Source organism: Physeter macrocephalus, chromosome 12 (genome assembly GCF_002837175.3).
Source record: "Physeter macrocephalus isolate SW-GA chromosome 12, ASM283717v5, whole genome shotgun sequence".
Taxonomy (NCBI): Eukaryota; Metazoa; Chordata; class Mammalia; order Artiodactyla; family Physeteridae; genus Physeter; species Physeter macrocephalus.
The window spans coordinates 11277907-11298233 of NC_041225.1; the positions used below are offsets into that span (position 1 = coordinate 11277907).

The 20327-nt window shown below is 43.6% G+C and overlaps 2 protein-coding genes across 2 annotated transcripts in view; one reads left to right on the forward strand and one right to left on the reverse strand.

Moving 5' to 3' along the window:
• Nucleotides 1-4523: 4523 nt before the first annotated feature.
• On the reverse strand, nt 4524-9206 carry LOC129392639 (uncharacterized). The gene is made up of 4 exons (XM_055089120.1): nt 8970-9206; nt 8190-8454; nt 7321-7393; nt 4524-4592 (listed from the first exon to the last, which is right to left on the reverse strand). The coding sequence occupies exons 1-4, from the start codon at nt 9204-9206 to the stop codon at nt 4526-4528; spliced, it is 642 nt and encodes a 213-aa protein (XP_054945095.1). The 3' UTR covers nt 4524-4525.
• The window catches only part of RMND5A (required for meiotic nuclear division 5 homolog A), a 57547-nt gene continuing 46272 nt past the window's right edge, over nt 9053-20327 (forward strand). The window contains exon 1 of the mRNA XM_007118886.4: nt 9053-9665. Coding sequence (XP_007118948.1) covers nt 9524-9665 — 142 coding nt within the window. The 5' untranslated portion in view covers nt 9053-9523. The remainder of the gene's footprint in view (nt 9666-20327) is intronic.

Consider the following 20327-nt stretch of genomic DNA (forward strand, 5'->3'; position numbering starts at 1 on the left):
GAGAGGGTGTGGAGAAAAGGGAACCCTCTTGCACTGTTGGTGGGAATGTAAATTGATACAGCCACTATGGAGAACAGTATGGAGGTTTCTTAAAAAACTAAAGATAGAATTACCATGTGACCCAGCAATCCCACTATGGGGCATATACTCAGGGAAAACCATAATTCAAAAAGACACATGCAACCCAATGTTCATTGCAGCACTATTTACAATAGCCAGGTCATGGAAGTAACCTAAATGCCCATTGACAGACGAATGGATAAAGAAGATGTGGTACATATATACAATGGAATATTACTCAGCCATAAAAAGGAACGAAATCGGGTCATTTGTAGAGATGTGGATGGATCTATGTCACACAGAGTGAAGTAAGTCAGAAAAACAAATATCATATTAATGTATATATGTAGAACCTAGAAAAATGGTACAGATGAACCGGTTTGCAGGGCAGAAATAAGAGACACAGATGTAGGGAACAAACGTATGGACACCAAGGGAGGAAAGTGGCAGGGGGAGTGGTGGTGGTGGTGTGATGAATTGGGAGATTGGGATTGACATATATACACTAATATGTATAAAATGGATAACTAATAAGAACCTGCTGTATAAAAAAAATAAAATTCTAAAATTCAAAATAAAAAAGAAAAATATTCTGCCACTTCCTTCTGGCCTCTGTGGTTCAGGTGAGAAATCTGCTGCAATTTGTTTTGGTTTTCCCCTATACAAAATGGTGTCATTTCTTTCTGGCTGTTTTCAAGATATTTTCTTTTTCTTTATTTTTCAGAAGTTTAATTGTCATATGCCTTGGAGTAGAATTCTTTGGGTTTGTCTAACAGTATTTGGTATTTGTTCAACTTGAATTCATAGGTTTATATCTTTTGCTAAGTTAGGGAAGTTTTCAGCTATTATTTCTTTGAATACTTTTTAAGTCTTCCTCTCATTCTCCTCTCCTTCTGTGACTACAGTGATATGATTGTTACTTTAAAAAACAAAACACCCCACAGTCACTGAGACTCTGTCCATTTTATTCCAGACTATTTTCTCTCTGTTGTTCAGAGTGGGTAAGTTCTACTCGTCTGTTCCTCAAGTTCACTGATCCTATCCTCTGCTATCTTCACTCTATTATTGAGCCCAGACAGCAAGTTTTTAATTTTACTTATGTATTTTTCAGTTCTATCATTTCCATTTCATTCTTTTAATAATTTCTATACCTTTGCTGAATTATTTGTCTTTAATTTGTTTCAAGAAAGTTTGTAAATGATTGAAGTATTTTTTTGATAGCTTTAACATAATTATCAGATAATTCCAGCATTTGATTCATCTCATTGTTAGCATCTATTGATTGTCTTTTCTCATTCATGTGATTTTCCTGGTTGTTGTATGAGTAATTTTTAAAAAAATTGGATAGTGGACATTCTTGATAGCATATTAACAAAGCTCTGGATCACATTTCATCTTCGTCTTCTTTTTCCTTTTTCTTTAGCAGGCAGTCCCCTGTTGATATTTAGCATATGGGCGGCTGGGTATGTATGTTTAGTTCCTCTCTAAGCCCTGCCAACACCACCTTGGCAAAAGTGGAGCACTGACTCACGCTGCCTTGTCGCAGATAGGTGGGGTGGAAGTTCAGCACTCCCGTTGCTCCACTGACAACTTCCCAGTGAAATCAGGGCACCAACTCCCACTGTCTTGTTGCCTCTTAATGGGGCTGTAAGCTCAGCTCCCTGCTCAACGTGTTTGATACCACTTGCTGGGGGAATTGGAGCACCACCTGCTTTTGCCAGGCAGGAGATGGAAGATCAGCTTCCTGACTCAGCCCTGCCAAAACCATCCTGCAGAGGAATTGGAGTGCTGCCTCCACGTCCATGGATTAAAGGGGATTGAGTGGAAAATTAAGTCCCTGCTCAGCTCTGCTGATACCATGCTAGGGGGAGAGGATGCAGTTTTTTGTGTGTTTGGCTGCAGTAGGATGGATATTGCCAACAAAGTTTTCATTGTTAGGCCATTCTTTTTTCCATTCGTTGGTTAGGGCTTTTCTTGGAGCTTCTGTCTGTGCCTGTCTGTGGTGCTGGGTTGAAGGCTTCTGCAGTGCCCCATCTGAGATATGAGAGGAAACCAGTGAATTTACCACTATGGCATTTCTCAAGTCCCAAGACCCCTGTGCAGCCCAACTTCTTCCTACCTTTCAAGACATTCCTATATTTGTTTTCTGTGCTATGTCCAGAGTTTTTTAGGAACAGCCTGGAGGAATGGGATTACTTCATGTTTGTGGAACTGGAAGTCTCAAAAGGCAATTTTTAAGCACTTGCTTAGTTTACTATCTGGAGTCTCCCCCAGGTTGTCAAAAGTCATGAATTTTGTACTTCAACAATTTACAACCTAGACTCTGCCCTGAAGAGATGCATAGTAAGATATATAAACAGATGAATCAAATGCATACATAATAAGAGGAAATAATGGCACACCAAATTTTGATAGGGCTTCATGGTTTACAGAGTACTTTCTATATATCTACATATACATATATATTCTTATACATTTACTAATTACATGTATACATTTACTATTGAAAACATATTTATATTACTTTATAAATATATATAACTCAGTGATGTTGCAAGGTGGGTGAAGTAGATATTGTTTTTTTTTTTAAAAAAAAGCCTGTTTGGTTAAGATTCTTACCAAAGAATCTTAAGTAGAAGTGTTACAATTTTTGTGAATTTTAGCCCTAGACTCCTATTACCTAACCACACTACTTAGGATAAATGATCTTTTGTTTTATTAGAAACCCCATGTTAACAAGTAATCATGGAGCATAATTTTGCTTTTTTGAGGTACACTGCTTATGGGTTTTGGAGTCAGACAGATTCAAATTCAAATTCCAGCTCCACGGTGTATTATCTGTGTGATCTTCGAGAAATTACTTAACCCCTCTCTGCCTCAGTTTCTTCATCTGTAAAATACGGATAAAAATAATATTTACTTCAAAAGATTGCTTTGGATAATCACACATTTAAAGCAAAGTGCCTGGCATACTGTAAGTACTCAATAAATGGCAGCTATTATTATTACTATGATAAATAAACAAAGCCAAGCCGGGGGGCGGGGGGGGGGAACCCATTGCATTTCCATAATGAGGAAGTAATGATTCAGAATCAAAGCCTTCAAAAGCAGGGAGGGTGCATCTACCCATTCCTGTTCGGCTGTGTAGTACCTCACATGTTGCTTAATAAACACTGATATCTCTGTAATTCTGGAACTGGAAGGGACTTAAAGGTCATCTATTTCAAGCTTCTCATTTTATATATAAGGAAACTGAGCCTGAGAGGGGTTGAATGAATTATTTCAGGGTTACAGTGCTAGCACCCTTCTGGCTACACCTGACCTGGTAAACCACACAAAAAAGTGAGCAGGAAACAAAGTACAGAAAGACACCAGGACTCCAAAAAGAAAACGATTCAGACCAATAAAACTTGAGGGAGCAGGTCCAAAAGGTGTAAATACCTCCCTACGGGACGTCATATACAAGGGCAATGCCTACATATCATCCTCGTAGAGATCTATAAGGGGGTATCTAAACTAGAAGGCAACCAGTGAGTGGCTTACAGAAGGGGTGAAGGCTACATTGGGGTGGGCTTTGCTGGTGAGAGAGGCTGTCTTCTACAAACATTAGTGACGCTGAAAGAAGGTGGTAATGGATACAGAAGGAAAGGCATTATTGTCAACACTGCCTGTCCAATCCCTCACAGTAGCTCATTATGGCAGGCAAGTATCATCCATGTCGGCAAACAGGCATGTAAGTGGCAATATGCCCCAAACCACAGAGGAGATATAAAAGAAGTGAAAAACATTCAGATCAATATTTTTTGCTAGTAGTTATGCTTTCACCCATTTCTTTTTTTAAATTTTATTTTTGACTGCGTTGGGTTTTCGTTGCTGCTCGCGGGCTTTCTCCAGTTGAGGCGAGATGGGGCTACTCTTCGTTGCGGTGCGCGGGCTTCTCATTGCTGTGGCTTCTCTTGTTGCAGTGCACGGGCTCTAAGCGCGCGGGCTTCAGTAGTTGTGGCTTGCGGGCTCTAGAGCACAGGCTCAGTAGTTGTGGCGCACGGGATTAGTTGCTCCAGGGCACGTGGGATCTTTCCAAACCAGGGATCGAACCCATGTCCCTTGCAATGGCAGGCAGATTCTTAACCACTGCGCTACCAGGGAAGTCCACCCATTTATTAAATTATTCTTAGTAGCAATTTCCAGAAATGTCCATGCGGAGATTATTTTTTTGGCTTAAAAATGATGAAAATTGATTTTTAAAGAAACGATGAAAAGGAATGTTATTTTTTGTAATCCAGCATTTCATAATAACGCATTTTGTCAATTTAACCTTACTTTCATATTGGCTGTCAGCTAGAACAGTCAGTAAATGAGCAAGGTCTCTTTCACAAGGTCTGGTTTTTACAATTATAAACACAGTCTTTCTTACTCATATCTGAAAGTGCATTTTGCATAAAAGCATATTTTTAAAGAAATTTTTTTATAGATTCTCAAATCTGAAAGATGAAATTTTGACTTTTTCTGTCTTGCCTCTGTCTAGTTTCAAGCTAAGAATAAGTCAAAATGAAAAGAACACATATGAGAATAAGGGTGAATGCTAAGTTACAGTTAACTATTAAACATTTCAAAAAGATGGCACGAGCAGTTCTAAAATCTTCTTTTTGTTAGAGAAATGTTAAGTGGACAGTAAAAGCGGTTTACAAAATAGTTACATATAACGAGAGCTACCCTTCACATATGGGTCTATGTGTATATGCAGGAAAAACTCTGGAAATTCACCCCAGATGCTAAAACTGATTGTTTTTTTTTCTGGGTCTTGGGATTTCATGGGTTGATTATTTCTGTTTACCTATTTGTATTTTCTGATTTTCTTACAATGAACATGTATTTTGGTCATAAGACAAAGGGTTTTTCTCCCTCTTCTTTCTTTCTTTGGATTGTTTTCTTAAATGTTACAGAGAAAGGAATCTGGAGTGGATGGGAGGACCAATGCAGAGACCAGAATAATTGCAAATGAAAGGTTCTCTAGATTGAACAAAATATAGGGCAGGAGTCCATTTGATACTGGATGGGGTTTTTGTTTGTTGGCTGGTTGGTGTTCGTGTGTGATTGAATTATTTTTTGTTGTGTGGTAAAAATGCAATCATAGAAAAATAATTTGCAGTTGTTCTGAAAATGGAATTTTTCGGTTGTTGCTTCTAGAGACCCTTCTCTGAGAAATCAAGGTTTAGGCTTAAAGCAATTGTGCACTGGGTAGGAAGGGCCAATACAAAGTAAGGAGAGAACATAAAGATCTCTGCCCTTAAAAGTACTATTTTTCTCTCCTCGGTTAAATTTGAGGCCTCTTCTCCTCTTGTTTATTTTCTTTCCTTTAACAAATACCTGGAGTACTTTTTCTGTGTTGATTAAATCATAGGAGAGGAAAGAAAAGTCAGCCCTGACCTAGGTGCTAACAATCTAGTTGAGAAAACAAGGTACACATTGGAAAATTTAACTAAAAATACAGGGGCAGTATGCATTTAAGCATTAAATGACTGAACAGTGAAGTCCTCCAGCAGTTAAAGGAGTGGCTGGTAACTTTACTATGGTCATGGTCTAGATCCGTACTGTTCAACTGAACTTTCTACAGCAATGAAAATGTTCATACTGTGCTGATTAACACAGTAGCTACTAGCCATGTGTGGTTACTGAGTAGTTGAAATGTGGTTAGTACAACTGAGAAAATGAATTTAAAAAATTTTTAATTAAAATTTTAAATAGCTACATATGGCTGATGACTACCATATTGGGGAGTGGTAGACCAAGATCTGGAAGGTATCAATAGTGAAAGGTATCAATAGTAATAGGATTTGTCCTGTTACTTGAAGAAAGGGGAGGATCTGAGTAGCTGAGAATAAAGAAAAGCATTCTAGAAGAAGAAAAAGCATGAAGAAGCTGTACTCAATTCACCTTGAAAGCGTGCAAGTGCCCAGTGTTTGGATGGGGGATTGTGATGTGTCACCGTGCTGGGCAGACCATGCAGCTGAGAATTAGGATTTGAAGCTGTAAGTAATTGGGAGTCGTGATTACTTCTGATCAGTGGATAATAACAGCTCTTACCATATGCCAGGCATTATTATATTGAGTGCCTTACATGGATTGTCTGATTTAATTCTTTTGTTTTTTGGTCTGATTTAATTCTTATAACAAACTTTTGAGGGGAATGAAGATTCACCTGGTGGGACTGTAGAGGTAAGAGATAAAGGCAGGTAAGAGAAGCAATTATAACCTTGGAAACATGTCAAAAGTACTAAGGAAGATGAAGGATGTAGAAACTAAAAAGCCTCATTTAAGATATTAGGAAGTTAGACTCAACAGAACATGTGGAGGGTGAATGGAAAAGGGAGTGAGACAATCTTTATCCTTAGGGATACTGATGAGGACAAACTCCTGGGAAGCACCAATAATTCTGGGGTGACTGAAAGCAGCTGACTTAGTAAACGGATCTTGAGAAGGATGTAGTTGGCAATGGAAACAGGTTAGGGGAGTCAAGAAATCTGATGGGGAAAAGGTTTTCAAGAATCCTAGAGGTAAGTTAATGGTGAGGATGGTGAAGTGGCAGAGGAACATGGGAGAGTTAAGGTAATGCTGACAAAAACTGAGGAGTCAAGAGGAGGAAAGTCTGTTGTAGAAGGAAAATACGGATTCTGTTTCTCACATGCTGACTGGCGGTAACGAGTCCTCTGGATGATGATGTCTTGCTAGTTGGGGGGAATGTGAAGCTGGTTTATGAGACAGATCAAGGCTGGAGAGGGGCAATTTTAATGTGTTCTCGCAGTACAGCAGGAAAAGGGAAAAGAGAAGGTTGAGGATAGAACCTGGGATGAATGCTCATCCACATAGGTGACTAAATGAGAAAGAAGAGCCAGCAAGGGAGAATGAGTGACTGAACCATACCATGGCAATGCCCTGAAGGTGAAGGAAGAATTTTAAAAGTGATGGTGAGTCACAATTTTCATGTGTTGCAGTGAGGTCAAGGAAAAAAAGAGTGAGAAAAGGGTGACTGAGCTTATCAAGGAAATCCTTGGAGAAATAGGAGGAACAAGTGTAGAGGATTTCTTTGGGCAGTTTGGCCATGAAAGGACTGAGAGGAAAAGGGAAACAGCTTGAGGAGGGTTACATGAAGGTTTCCCCCATGTCCCCAGGTCAGCTGGCAGCTTAGGAAGGGAGAAGGGACTCTTCTTCCTTTAGGTATTTGACAACAGTTAACAAAATGGATGGTATAGGTAGACATACTTTGAGAAGCGTGGCAGAGGGTGCTGGAGTTGGATGTTTTTCACTTTCTCAGTGAAGCCGGAATCAGGGCCACCTGCCAAGAAAGGAGAACGGAAATCGGGTTAGGTGGGGAAGAGAAAGAAGATATGTAACAGCCACAGTTGGGGCTGCCCTTGAGAATTACCAAGAAATAAATTAAAGGATTGGGTGCTAGACCAACATGATTCCATGTCTTTAAACTGCCATCTCAGATTTACTCCTGGGAACTGACAACAATAGTAAAAACCACCATCACTATTTATCATGTGGTTATCATGTACTTCTGGGTGTTTACATAAATTATCTCACTTAATTTTCCTAACAATGACATGAAGTATTATTAATTCTGATAATTTCCAAATTATAAAAAAAAGGAAATTGAGGCTCAAAGAGGTTTTACCTTAATTAAAAAAAAAAAAAAAGATTTCATATTATGTTGCCAGGCACTGTTCCAGGCACAGAAAAGACAGGCAAGGGGGCTGCCTTCGTGGAACTTTATTGAAGAGGTGCAGACAGAAAAGTAAACGAATAATTTAATCCGATCATTTCAGATTTTAATAAGTAGAGCGCAAAGAATAAAACTGGTAATATAATAGATATTATAATAAATGATATAGCGATGGAGGGGTAGAAGACACATTAGTGTGGTCAGGGGAGGACCCTCTGTGGGACAAGTGAGCTAATGACAAGGTGGATGACAAGGTGGAAGAGCTTTCCAAGGCCAAAGAAAAGCTAAGTACAGAGGCCCTGAAGCAAGAACCAGCTTGGCTCCTCATGCAGCTGCAGCTTAGTGAGCAAGCACGTATAGGCCAAGGTTGGAGGCGCCACGGCAAGTCAAGGAAAGGATTTACGCAAAGGGGGTAACTCCAGCCGATTCAAAGGAGTAAGGCGCCGAAGAGGCAGGGGCCAGGCCGTTAGGATCTCCGACGCGAGTTTGCATTCCACGAAGCTGCCCGCATTCGACGCGGGGTGAGGCAACCGGTCAGGAGAGGCTCCAGGCCCAGGGGCCAAAGGGCCGAGGCCTGCGGGAGTGGAAGTGTGAGGCGTGTGACCTTCTGGTGTCGCAAGAGTCGAGCCAGCACTGCGGACCGCGCCCGGCCAGCAGGCAGCCCCCCTCTCCCGCCCCAGAATCACCCCCGCCTTTCATTCTCTTTAGCGACCCTCGCCTGCAGCACCACCCACCACGCCTGGAGGCTTGATTTTTCCTCCCGGGCGGAGAGTCCGTCTTCCAAAACTTCGGAACGACAGTACCCCCAGGAGTGATGGGGAGATGAAATAACTCAGGGCTAGAGCGAAGTCCTACGGGAAATAGACCTTTTTATTTCTGCCTTGTTTTCCCTCTTGGCTTTCTAGAAACGACTTGCTTCCCGGGATGCTCTCCAAGTCACCCCCTCCAACAGCGAGTCTATTGGTTTGGCCCCTAGTCTCGGATTGGCTGAAGGGTTACGCCTCGGCCAGGGATTGGAGGACGTTTGTTCCTTACGTATTCCCGGCGCCCATTGGTTCGTTTTCCCCGTTTCTGGGCGGAGTGGTTCGGGACGGTTTCCACCCTCTTGTTTACGGAGCGCGTAGTTGTAGCGCTCTCGGATCGCTGGGGCTGTCTCCAAAGTTCCCTATTTAGCTCTTCGGACCAATTGGGTCCTTGCTCCACCCTCTCCCGCTCCCTTGCACGCCTCCCGCGTGGTACGGCCCACAGCTTTAGAGCGGCGGCGCGAGCGGACGCTCGTCGCGTTCCTCCGCCCGCGCTCGCCGGGTTGCCCCCCGCGTCGAGGGTGCGCTTGGTACGGCCCGCGCCTCCTCCTTAGCTGGGGTGGTTGCCTCCCCCTCGGGTCGGCGGCGCTTGGTGCCGCCCGGGAGAACCAGGTCATCGGTCGGTTCCCGTGAAAACAAAAACAATCGGTGGCGCTTCGGCTGGCAGCCGAACGCGGGTAGCGGGGGCGCGGGGCCGGGTGGGACTAGCGAGCGGGAGCAGCGGCGACGCGCCGGGGTCGGGGAGCCATGGGGCAGGCGGGCGCGGGCTTCGCCGGAGTCCCCCGGCGCCGGGGCTAGCGCGTCCGCCGCCTCGGCCGCCCGCGCCGCCCGCCTGGGGGACGAGGAGCAGGACGCGGCCTCGGCCGGGCCCGGGCCGAACGGCTGCGGACACCCGGGCGCCGGGGAGCCGAACGCCGCCGCCGCCGCCTCCGGGATGGATCAGTGCGTGACGGTGGAGCGCGAGCTGGAGAAGGTGCTGCACAAGTTCTCAGGCTACGGGCAGCTGTGCGAGCGCGGCCTGGAGGAGCTCATCGACTACACGGGCGGCCTCAAGCACGAGATCCTACAGAGCCACGGTAGGGCGGCCCGGGTGGGCGCGTGGGGCCGGGCCCACCCTCCCGCGTCCCTCAGGCCCCGGCGGGCTAGGAGGGTGCCCTCAGGGGGGCCCGGTCCCGCCTTCCCCGGGGCGCGGAGACCCACCAGGCCCCTGTGACTTTTTCTCCTTCTCTCGCCCGATTTGTCTCGAACCTGCCCCGTCCTCGTTGTTAATTACGAATCAGCGCGAACCCACCCGGAAACCCATTCCGGAGCCACGGGCTCCAGCCCGGTTTAAACGGGAATGGGGGCCGGTCCTTCGCACCTGCAAACTGCTACCCTCCCGGGGTGGGTGCTTCTCGTCAACTGCCTTGGACCCAAGGGTCTGGGCCATGAGAGGGTCAATGCAGCGAGCCCCCTCCTCCTCCCCTGCTCCGAACACTTAGCCCGGGGACTTACTTTCCTCGCTTTTCTTCTCTTTTTTTCTTCTTCTTTTTCTTAAATTAGAAACTCGAGTGTTATTCTTAGCTGTGGATTAACGGAACAGCCGCTCCTGCAAGTCCATAATTTGACTCTGTGTAGAAGTAGGTTTTCTTCAACTCCGCAGCGGCACCGACACGATGCCTAGGAAACTAGCTAAATCAAACTGTTCAGCTCTCCTAAGGTAGCCTGCGAAGAGACAGAGGCAACTCTCCGGAAACACATTGTGACATAAGTTGTTAGTTACTTGCGTTACCTGGTCAAGTTTTTACTGGATTTCCTTTCAGAAAACAGATTTTCTCTAGAAGGTGTTTCCCCTATATTATTATTGCTCTGGGCCCTGGGGGCAGATACGTTGCCAGAGTTAACTTGTGGAAGCTGGTTGGGAAGGGTTTTGGTTTTGTTAACGAACATTAAAGGTCTGGTATCCTTAGATTAAAATATCCATAGTGTTGATTCCTTCTGAGCAAGAAGTAAAGGACTTTATTTAATGGATTTATTGAAGAGGTTGGGGGGCCTTCTCAACTCAGAGGCTGAACAGAAGTTTCTGACGGGGAAGGTTTGGTAGCTGGGGTGATGTCGATACTGTGGCAGGTGCGATTGAGGACAGTGGCAATAGCCGAGCTTCTCTCCACCTCTCCTTCCTTCTTGTACACCTTCCTTTCCCAGACTGCTTTCAGTTGAGTTAGTGCTCATCCATGGTGAGGGAGTCTTAACAGCAACATCTCATCGTGGACACCGGCAGTCACGTTTGAACTCCGGGGAAGAAGCAAACCCGAGACCATAGTGGGGGTAGGACTTGGAATATGAATATGGAAAAATGAGCAGACCTAGATGGCTGCCTGTGGTGGGGAAGGAGAGGTGGAGTGGGGTGGGACTCCTGGCAAGGCTCTGGTGAACTTGGTTTTGGACAAAGTAGACCTTGAAAGGCCAGTGAATATAGCCCAGGGCGTAATGTCTACTGGTGGCTGAAGATGTATAGATGGAGTTTGGGAGGAAAGTAAGGTTTCAGATGGTTTCCTGGTGTCATTCCTACAGAGGAGAGTGAAGGAAATTACTTGGGCTGCAGGGAAGAAAGACTCCAGGATCTAACCACAGCCTTGAACTCCTCTTGAAGAGTGGAGGGCCAGGAGGTGCCCCCAGAAACAGAAAGGACGGGCTTAGAAAAAGAGAGGTTGGTCAGCTGGTATTTGGCTATTGGGAGTCAATGACCCTCTTTGCTTGCAGTTTCATAGAATTGTTAAAATTAACTAGGTGACTGGGAGTTAAGAAAAATAATGCAGATTGAGGGGTGAGGGGCTGCTTAAGTAATGGGGCTGAAGGTGTGCCCCCTCTGCCTTCAATTGAAGAGGAGATCTTTGTCTTGTTAAAGACTGAAAGGGAAGGAGTGGGTGCAGGGTGCAGACTTGGAGCGGTGGAAGGGACATTTCATCTTTAGGGACCAGGTCAGAGATTGAGGGCTTGGATAGGCAGAGCTTGAGAGGCAGAAGATGGAAAGTAAAATCCCTTTCTTCCATGAGAAGACAGAGGGCATATTAATTGATGGGGAATGTGATTGGGAGCCTCATTTTAGGGGATTTGGGGCCCATCCCAGATGGATAAAGTAATTTCGAGAACTTGCTGAAGCAGGAATGTGTTTTAGGCCTCTTTGCTTGGGAGCTTTTCAAGGAGCTTACGGTCAGCGGGGTATTAGCCACAGAGTTTGCTGTGCTATTCAAACAGCCTGATGTGGCGAATTTTGTGTGTTCCCTCTTCAGCCTCCTATTTTTGTTACCTTCTTCTCTACCAAATTGCAGTCTTAAATTAATAATCTCTTTGATTTTTAAAAAATTCTTTAGTAATAGGATTAAGTGACTAAAGGCAGCTATAAAACATGAAAGAAAAATAAGTACAATAAGTGTCAGGTCTAGTTTTCAAAATAAAGTCTACTTATGGTGTTCTTATGTATGAAAACAGCAAACATCATGCTTTGCTATCTGGGTTATGGTATTTTTCAAAACAGATAATTTCTAAAGTTCTCTGCAGGGTATTACATTGAATCTTAGATATACCCTTCTCAAAGTTATATCGACTGAAATCTGAATTTGGAACTCCATTTTCAAGTTTAAAGGGAAGTTTTCAAGGCTCTGAATGTACCTGTCTGGGCAAGTGATCTGGTGGCTTCTGGTGACCTGAGGGAGGGGCTCCAATTGGGACCCTCCATTAGGGCTTTGGATCTCATTCTCTGGGCTCATTTGTGGTGATATTCTTGTAAGAACGTGGTATGAATAAAGTAGAATCTTGGGGACTTCATAGATCCCCTACTTTGCATCATACTGTTGGTGAGTGACTGCCTGATTTAGAAGTGTCGGGCTTCCCTGGTGGCGCAGTGGTTGAGAATCCGCCTGCCGATGCAGGGGATACGGGTTCGTGCCCCGGTCCGGGAAGATCCCACGTGCCGCGGAGCGGCTGGGCCCGTGAGCCATGGCCGCTGAGCCTGCGCGTCCGGAGCCTGTGCTCCGCAACGGGAGAGGCCACGGCAGTGAGAGGCCCGCGTACCACAAAAAAAAAAAAAAAAAAAAAAAGTGTCCATTAGCGAGGGTCAGGGGATCAGGTCAGTTTTCGAGGTTGAATTACACTTTCTTATGTTTAAATTTCTTTTTTCTAAAGTTGTGAGCAGACAGCTATACCAAGTGAGGACAGTTAGTTAGGATGGTTTGTGGTAGAAACTGATCAAACATCAGTGGAGTTTAATTTGTAAACCCATTGACAACCCAGGTCCACTCTCACCACTCTGATTCCAGATCGTAAACACTGCCCAAAGGGTGCTTGCCTGGCCTGCCCTAAGATCTCTCATTTGCTCTAAATTGCCCCATGTGGCATTTCCCCAACTCTGAGGGAAGAGGAGGGCACTGTTGTCATTTAGTTGTATCAGCCTTTCAATGAGAGTTTCCCTGTGAGTGTGAAGTTTGGTCTAATTTAAGATTCAGTATAGCTGATGTCGTTGATGCTGTTTGGCGATTGGTCACAGAGTGCCCTTGATCTAATTTGGATGATGTGCTGGTTCTTCTCAAACTTCCCTCACACATGTGCACTCTTATTTTTCAAATGGATTCACAATTTCACTTAAGTAGGTTTATCCTCAGTTTAGGCAATGATATTTGTGAAATCATAGATTTGGTGTGTTAGGTATAATCAACTACGTATTAAAAATAAATTTGTAACTATTAAAATATTATTTCACATACAACTAAAGTCACCATTCACATCAGTGGTATTGGAACCACACTTTGGACAGCCCTTGATTAACAGATAAATGGTATAGGTATATTTTTGGTGATTTGACTTGTGATTATTTATTATTTTTTTTTGGCAAGTATATTTATATTTTGTTTCTCATTAGTACTTCTGTGGTGAAAGGGAGAACATAAAAGAACTATATATCATGTATTGCTGATATTCTAAATTCATATTTCGTGATAGAAAATTAGGCTGAAACAATTGGATAACAGTTTTATGACATGTATGTGGTATACTTGAAAAAATTATAATCTTTGTAAGTGTAAAGGATGTACAGTATTTTTTAAAATTATTATTTTTAGGCTGTTATTAAAGGGAGTTCTAATATAGTTTCTGAAAGTGATTCTCAAGGAATTTTCTAAATTTAGAATTGTATTTATTTTGAGTAGATAATACATGTAAATGGTATAAATTCAAATGCTAGAAAAGGATACCCAGTAAAAAAATCTCCATCTCAGTCTTTCTTATTCTTGGACCACTTCACAGCCAGAGATGCTAGTTTCCAGAAAAAATTTTAAGAGGATTCAGGGAAGTGATAATTTATCACTGTTTATTTTTTCTTTGAGGCATTGGACATGTGGTTCTACTTACTGTGATTTAGGCTTAGTATTATTTCAATTTGCAAGTTGGTAAAGACAATTTCATTTGTGGGTGTGATCAATACATATTATCATCTAAAATTCCTGTGTGTGTGTGATTGTGTGTGTGTGGTCTGACGCTTAGTAATAAAACTTTTAAAGTATGATCCTCTCTCTATCTTTATCTCTTTGGTGAATCAAAGAGAATTTAGTTACTACCTGCAGAATTGCTTCCTTTTTTTTAAAATTTGAGGGTGACAAATGAGAAGTAGGCAATTAAACATGAAAGAAAAAATAAAATAGATGATCATGTTTTAAACTAATTTTTGTGGTATTGTGTCAGTAGACAAAAACCAGAGGTCCATGGTCGCATGTTAGGCATAACTTTGCATTCTAGAATTTGGGTTGTATATACTACATACATATTGAAAAGTATGTTTAATTATATATGTAAATTCTTTGCTTTTCAGAGGCTACCAGTGTTGAGTGTACTGTGTTGAATGAATTGTAAAAGGATCAGGGTTTGGTGGACTGATGCTTTGTCTATTTATTCACCCTTATTCTTTGGTGTACTTCAAGTAGGCTACATAGCCTGGTCTTCCATTTGTTAATCAAACTTTTGGCTAGACAAGACACTCTTGAGAGAATAATGCCTTTAAAGTTCTGAATTGAATAAAGTTTGACATCTACGTTGAACATCTAGTCTGGAGGGTAGCAGATAAGTAGGTCAGAAAAGTTTGCGTGGATTAACAGTAGCCATTGTTCAAATACTCAAGGAAGGGAATAGACCAGTCACCAAGCTACTTGGGCCTATTTTATAGATGGTGAGAATAAAAATAATAGGTTAGTGTTGGTGTTTCCAGTTGGGTTTGGAAGCAGATTTAACTGTCAGCCATTCCTTTTCAGGCTCATTTAGGAGATAATCCTTTGTCCTTTGGCACCTTACTCATTCAGACTAGTATATTACTCAGGATCCTTTTAGTTGCAGGTGGCAGAATAGTTTTAATTAAGACGGAATTTGTTGACTCGTAACTAAAAAGGCTGGGGTTAGGTCGGCGGCTCCAGGGGCACAGAGGGTGTCGTGAGGACTGGTTTTGTTCTCTTCCTCTCTCGGCTGCGCTTTCCATCGTTGGCTTCATTCTCAGCAGAGCTTTCTCCACGTGGAAGTAAAGATGGCCAGTGGACTCATGCCGTCCTTGTACGGCTTGTGATCCCAGATACAGGAACGTGCCTGTTTTCTGTATTTCCAGCAAAATTACCAGGGAATATGTTTATTGTCTTGGTTCAGGTCATAAGCTTTTCCTGAATCTGTAAATGGGCCCAGTGGGTGGAGTCCATTAGCCACCTTGGGCTGTGCTGAGCAAATGTCAGATGTATGGCCATGTGATCCACTGTTGCTCAGAGGAGAGAGTTCTAGAAAGGAAGGCTTGCACCCAGACAGAAGTGATAGATGTCTGTGATAGTTGAGCAGCTACAAGTTACATTTGATAACAATGTTCTTTGAGATGGTTTCTTTATTTCTCAGCTTTTGCCTTGGCTCCTAACTGTAATGTGCATATAATTCAAATACTGAGTTGCTGGTATGACTTAATCTGTAGACTAGAGAATACAATTCAATTCATGTTACCTTTGGGAACTTATTTGAAATTGCTTTAATGATTGGTATAATAAAATCATTTTCCTAGGGTGATCTTATCTCTTAAGTCGTTTCTAACTCTGGATAATAACATCGGTAAGGGAGAAACTTGCCAACACTTCTGTGATACTGTCATACTAGAGTTAGTAGAGACATTTCCATTGTTTTCATGTCTTAATCTTAGTAGTTAGAATAGTGAGAGTGGTGATTTAGGCAAACTACTATTCACTTGGGATATTAAAACTGTCTTGTTTTTATTTTGGGTCCTACTTCTTGATCTGTAAAATCTTTGAAAATGACCCCAAAATGCAGTTGAGGGGAGAACTGTGGGGGTGGCCCTGGCCCTGAGCTGTGTACTTGGAGTCCTGTGGTACTCCATATAACTCCCAGAAGTTGATAGAAACCAGGGAGGTGATGCTCTCAACAGGGCATTTCGTCTGGCCTTCCTCTTAGATTACGTGCAGTCTAACGCCTCAAACAACAGAGACTAGAATCTCTGGCAGAACTTGAGGCTTTTAGAAATAAGCTTTCACCTTATTTGGGAACATTGTTCAGGGAGTCCATAAGGCTTATGTTGCCACGTCTTTCTCCACTTAAGAGGCCTGGAGCACAGTGTGTTATCTTTGATGAGTTTGTTGTATCTGTGGAATCCATATAGATTTAATATCTTATTATTGGTATATGAAGACATTTGGGAAGAGATAAAGAGAGACTTCTTTAAAAAGAAACATTGTGTACATGGCCTCAGTCCTCCAGGAAGGTGGAGGCTAGTTCAGGAGATAAGAGGATGAGTCTGCGCTTGTGGGGAAGAACATAAAACTTTGTCTGTCCTTGAGCTCAGGAGATCTGGATTTGAGTCCTTGTTCTACCACTTCACTGGTTCTACAATCTTGCTTAGCCTCTTTGCTCTTCAGTAGACGGGTAAGTTATATTACAGAGTTATGGGAATTAAATAGATGATACGAACTGGCTTTGAAATCTGTAAAACAAGGTTTGCTTGTTATTTTTAAGGTCTGTACCTTTAAGCAGTGTTAAGCGGTGTTTTAATTGAGACACTCTGACTTTAGATATCTTTATTACTGGTGTTTGTTAACTACCATTCTGTGTCCAGTGGTCTGCTGAACACTGTAAGGCAGGGGTCCCCAGCCCCTGGGCCAGGACGTGGCCTGTTAGGAACCGGTCCACACAGCAGGAGGTAAGTGGCGGGCCAGCGATCAAGCTGCATCTGTATTTACAGCCGCTCCCCACCACTAACATCACCGCCTCAGCTCCACGTCCAATCATCAGGCATTAGATTCTTGTAGGAGCTCAGACCCTACAGTGAACTGCGCATGCGAGGGATCTAGGTTGCTGGCTCCTTATGAGAATCTAATGCCTGGTGATCTGAGGTGGAGCTGAGGCGCTGATGCTAGCGCTGGGGAGCGGCTGCAAATACAGATGATCGTTAGCAGAGAGGTTTGACTGCACAGAGACCATAATAAATCAACTTCTTGCAGACTCATATCAAAACCCTATCAGTGAGTGGCAAGTGAGAATTAAGGTGCATCGTACGGAGTAGACTGGACATAAGCAACACACTTCAGGTGTCACTGTCTCCATCACCCCCAGATGGGACCATCTCGTTGCAGGAAAACAAGCTCAGGGCTCCCACTGATTCTGCATTATGGTGAGTCATATAATTATTTCATTATATATTACAAAGTAATAATAACAGAAATAAAGCGCACAATAAATGCAGTGCACGATAAACGTAATGCACTTGAATCATCCCGAAACCAACCCCACCCTCCGGTCCGTGGAAAACTTGTCTTCCACGAAACTGGTCCCTGGTGCCAAAAAGGTTGGGGACTGCTGCTATAAGGAATATTCAAAAGGTGTACAAAGTAGAGTCTTCAAGGAGCTTTATTTGGATAATGAGGCCAGACTTTTACATTTGAGAGGGGAAAAAACCATGGCCATAGCACAGTACACTATAATAAATAACAGTGTTTCTGCTTGGTATAAATACTAGCAGTTCAGAGAAATGGGAAGCAAGGACCCCTTAGAAGGAGCTGCTTGTGGGTGGGCTATTTCAGTTGAACTGTAGAGCACTTGATCAGTAGTTATTAAGCACCAAGTATATGTGGAACTAGGCTAAATCTTGTGGGAGTTACAGAGGACAAGCAATCGTCCTCATCATGCTGTAAGAACTTCCTGAGTCGTTGGGGAGATGAGCCCCGTATGTTTTTACAATGCAAGGCCATGTGTATAGGATAGGCCAAATGCTGATTGAATGGTACCAACAATAGGGTAGAGTTTGAGCCAGGGACAGACTCTTCTGACCTGTGGGACGTTTCAGTAACAGACTGAACGTGGAGAGTGGGCATATAGGGCGGGGTGCCAGGAGAGGAGGTTGGCGAGAACAAAGGTGTGGAGGAGTGAGAGTACGAGAGGCGTCCTGGGAACAGTGAAGGACCAGAGTGGGGAGGTAAGAGTAAAAAGAATGAAAATTAAATTGGAATCAGGTTTTATAGAGTCATGGCTATCAGGGAAGGTGGTAGACTGGGAAGATACTGAATGACTTGGGGCAGGGGAGGGGGGTGCGTTTTGAACAGGGAAGGGACAGGGACATGATCTGAGACCAGTTAGCATTTAAGTTGATTGGAGTTGGGAGTGAGGTTTGACTAGAGGCAAGAAGCCTAGTTAAGGTTTATTGTCAACCTCGATCTGATGAAATAGGCACCTGTTTTGGGGTAGTGGTGGTAGAGATGGAGACCCATGCGCGGGCTCTCCTGAGGGAAGGACTCACCAGGACTTGGTGCAGAGTAGGGGAGAAGGGCTGGAAAAATCAAAGGTTAATCTAAGGTCTGAGCATGCATGACAGGTAGACAATTATAGAACCAGGAGGAAAATGGGAGGTTTAGGAGAGTGGAAGGTAGAAATTTGGGTTTGATTTTTAAATGTGAAACGCACATTCAAGTGCTAAGAGAAGCCCTATCTGGTTCACCTGTTCATTTCAGAGATAAATAGATGTCTAGAGATTAATTCGCTATATTTCTAATTTGAACGGAGCGAACAGGCTCTCTAAAAATATCTAGCGGACATTTAAAAACTTGTGCCTGCATCCTCCTCCTGTTCTTCTCTGGGTAGTTCTTGCCTCACAGGCTGCTGTAGAGCGTCACCTTGCAAACTCGTGCCCGTCATGTTGGTCTTGCTCTCTGCTCCAGGAGCGCTGTTGGTCTGTACCATGTCGCTTAGCTCTTAAAGATAAATTTTTGTGTTTTTGTTTTCGCTCGTGGTTGGTTTTGCAGCCCACTAGGCTGTGATTTGGTGCAGTGGATCAGAACACCTATCTGAATCTACCTGTCTGTTCAGAAAGGTCAGAGGTGGACCAACAAATACTATCCTTTACTTTGTACATTTACCAGGTATTCATATACCAAAAAGTTTGTTTTGTTTTCAGGATGTACTGCCTCTAGAAAAAAAAAAAATGAGTGTTTTCTCTTTGTGCCTTTTCCTTTTCCTCTGAGTAAATCTCTGTTGGGCAGCTGCTGTGTTCTAGGTGCTGAGGTAGCTCATAAGAAGCTCAGAACATCACTAGGCCACAGTTTGGTTTGCTACTCACAGCATGAAGTAGCCCTTTTATTATTATTTTTAATACCAGCCTTACCTTTTAGAGTTTCAGGTTTTTCTATTTTAATATCTTGCAAGCACATCCATGTTCACCTTGTCAACAACTTCTTTAGAATCAGTCTTGGACTCTTATCCTTCATCTCCTTTTATTCCCATCCTAAATTTCTTTTTTTCTTTTTAAGCTTTTTTGGTTTTAGTCATGCTTACTGAGATAATATCTCATTTTATTTTAATTTGGTTTGGTTTGGTTTGGGCTTTTCGGATCTTAGTTCTCTGATCAGGGATCGAACCCGGGCCCTGGCAGTGAAAGTGCCGAGTCCTAACCACTGGACCGCCAGGGAATTCCTTCCCATCCTAAATTTCTTAATCTGTGTAGAACACTTAATCCGTACCCTCAACACTGCTGACAAGGCATTCAGCACTCAAATGTTCATTGACTCTTAATGTTGTGATTTCTCCCTCCCCTTTTTTTTTATAAAAAATAAATTTATTTTATTTATTTGTTTTTGGCTGTGTTGGATCTTCATTGCTGTGCGCAGGCTTTCTCTAGTTATGGCGAGCAGGGGCTACTCTTCATTGTGGTGCACGTGCTTCTCATTGTGGTGGCTTCTCTTGTTGTGGAGCGTGGGCCCTAGGTGTGCGGGCTTCAGTAGTTGTGGAACGCGGGCTCAGTAGTTGTGGCTTGCGGGCTCTAGAGCTCAGGCTCAGTAGTTGTGGCGCATGGGCTTAATTGCTCTGCGGCATGTGGGATCTTCCCAGACCAGGGCTCGAACTTGTGTCCCCTGCATTGGCGGCGGATTCTTTTTTTTTTTTTTTTTTTTGCGTTGCGCTGGCCTCTCACCGTTGTGGTCTCTCCCGTTGCGGAGCACAGGCTCCGAACGCGCAGGCTCAGCGGCCACGGCTCACGGGCCCAGCCGCTCTGCGGCATGTGGGATCCTCCCGGACCGGGGCACGAACCCGCGTCCCCTGCAACGGCAGGCGGACTCTCAACCACTGCGCCACCAGGGAAGCCCCGAAGAATCTCATTATTATTATTATTTTTTTTTTTTTTTCGGTACGCGGGCCTCACTGTTGTGGTCTCTCCCGTTGCGGAGCACAGGCTCCGGACGCGCAGGCTC

Bases quoted from the DNA above. Each gene is read 5' to 3' on its own strand.
- LOC129392639 (XM_055089120.1), bottom strand. From the start codon at position 9,206: ATGACCTGGTTCTCCCGGGCGGCACCAAGCGCCGCCGACCCGAGGGGG. The intron at 8,455-8,969 runs GTCCGAAGAGCT...CTGGGGCGGGAG, and splicing joins GTGGAGCAAGGACCCAATTG to AGGGGGGCTGCCTGCTGGCC. The intron at 4,593-7,320 runs GTATGTCTACCT...ACTTATTCTTAG, and splicing joins CCTCTGCCACGCTTCTCAAA to CTTGAAACTAGACAGAGGCA.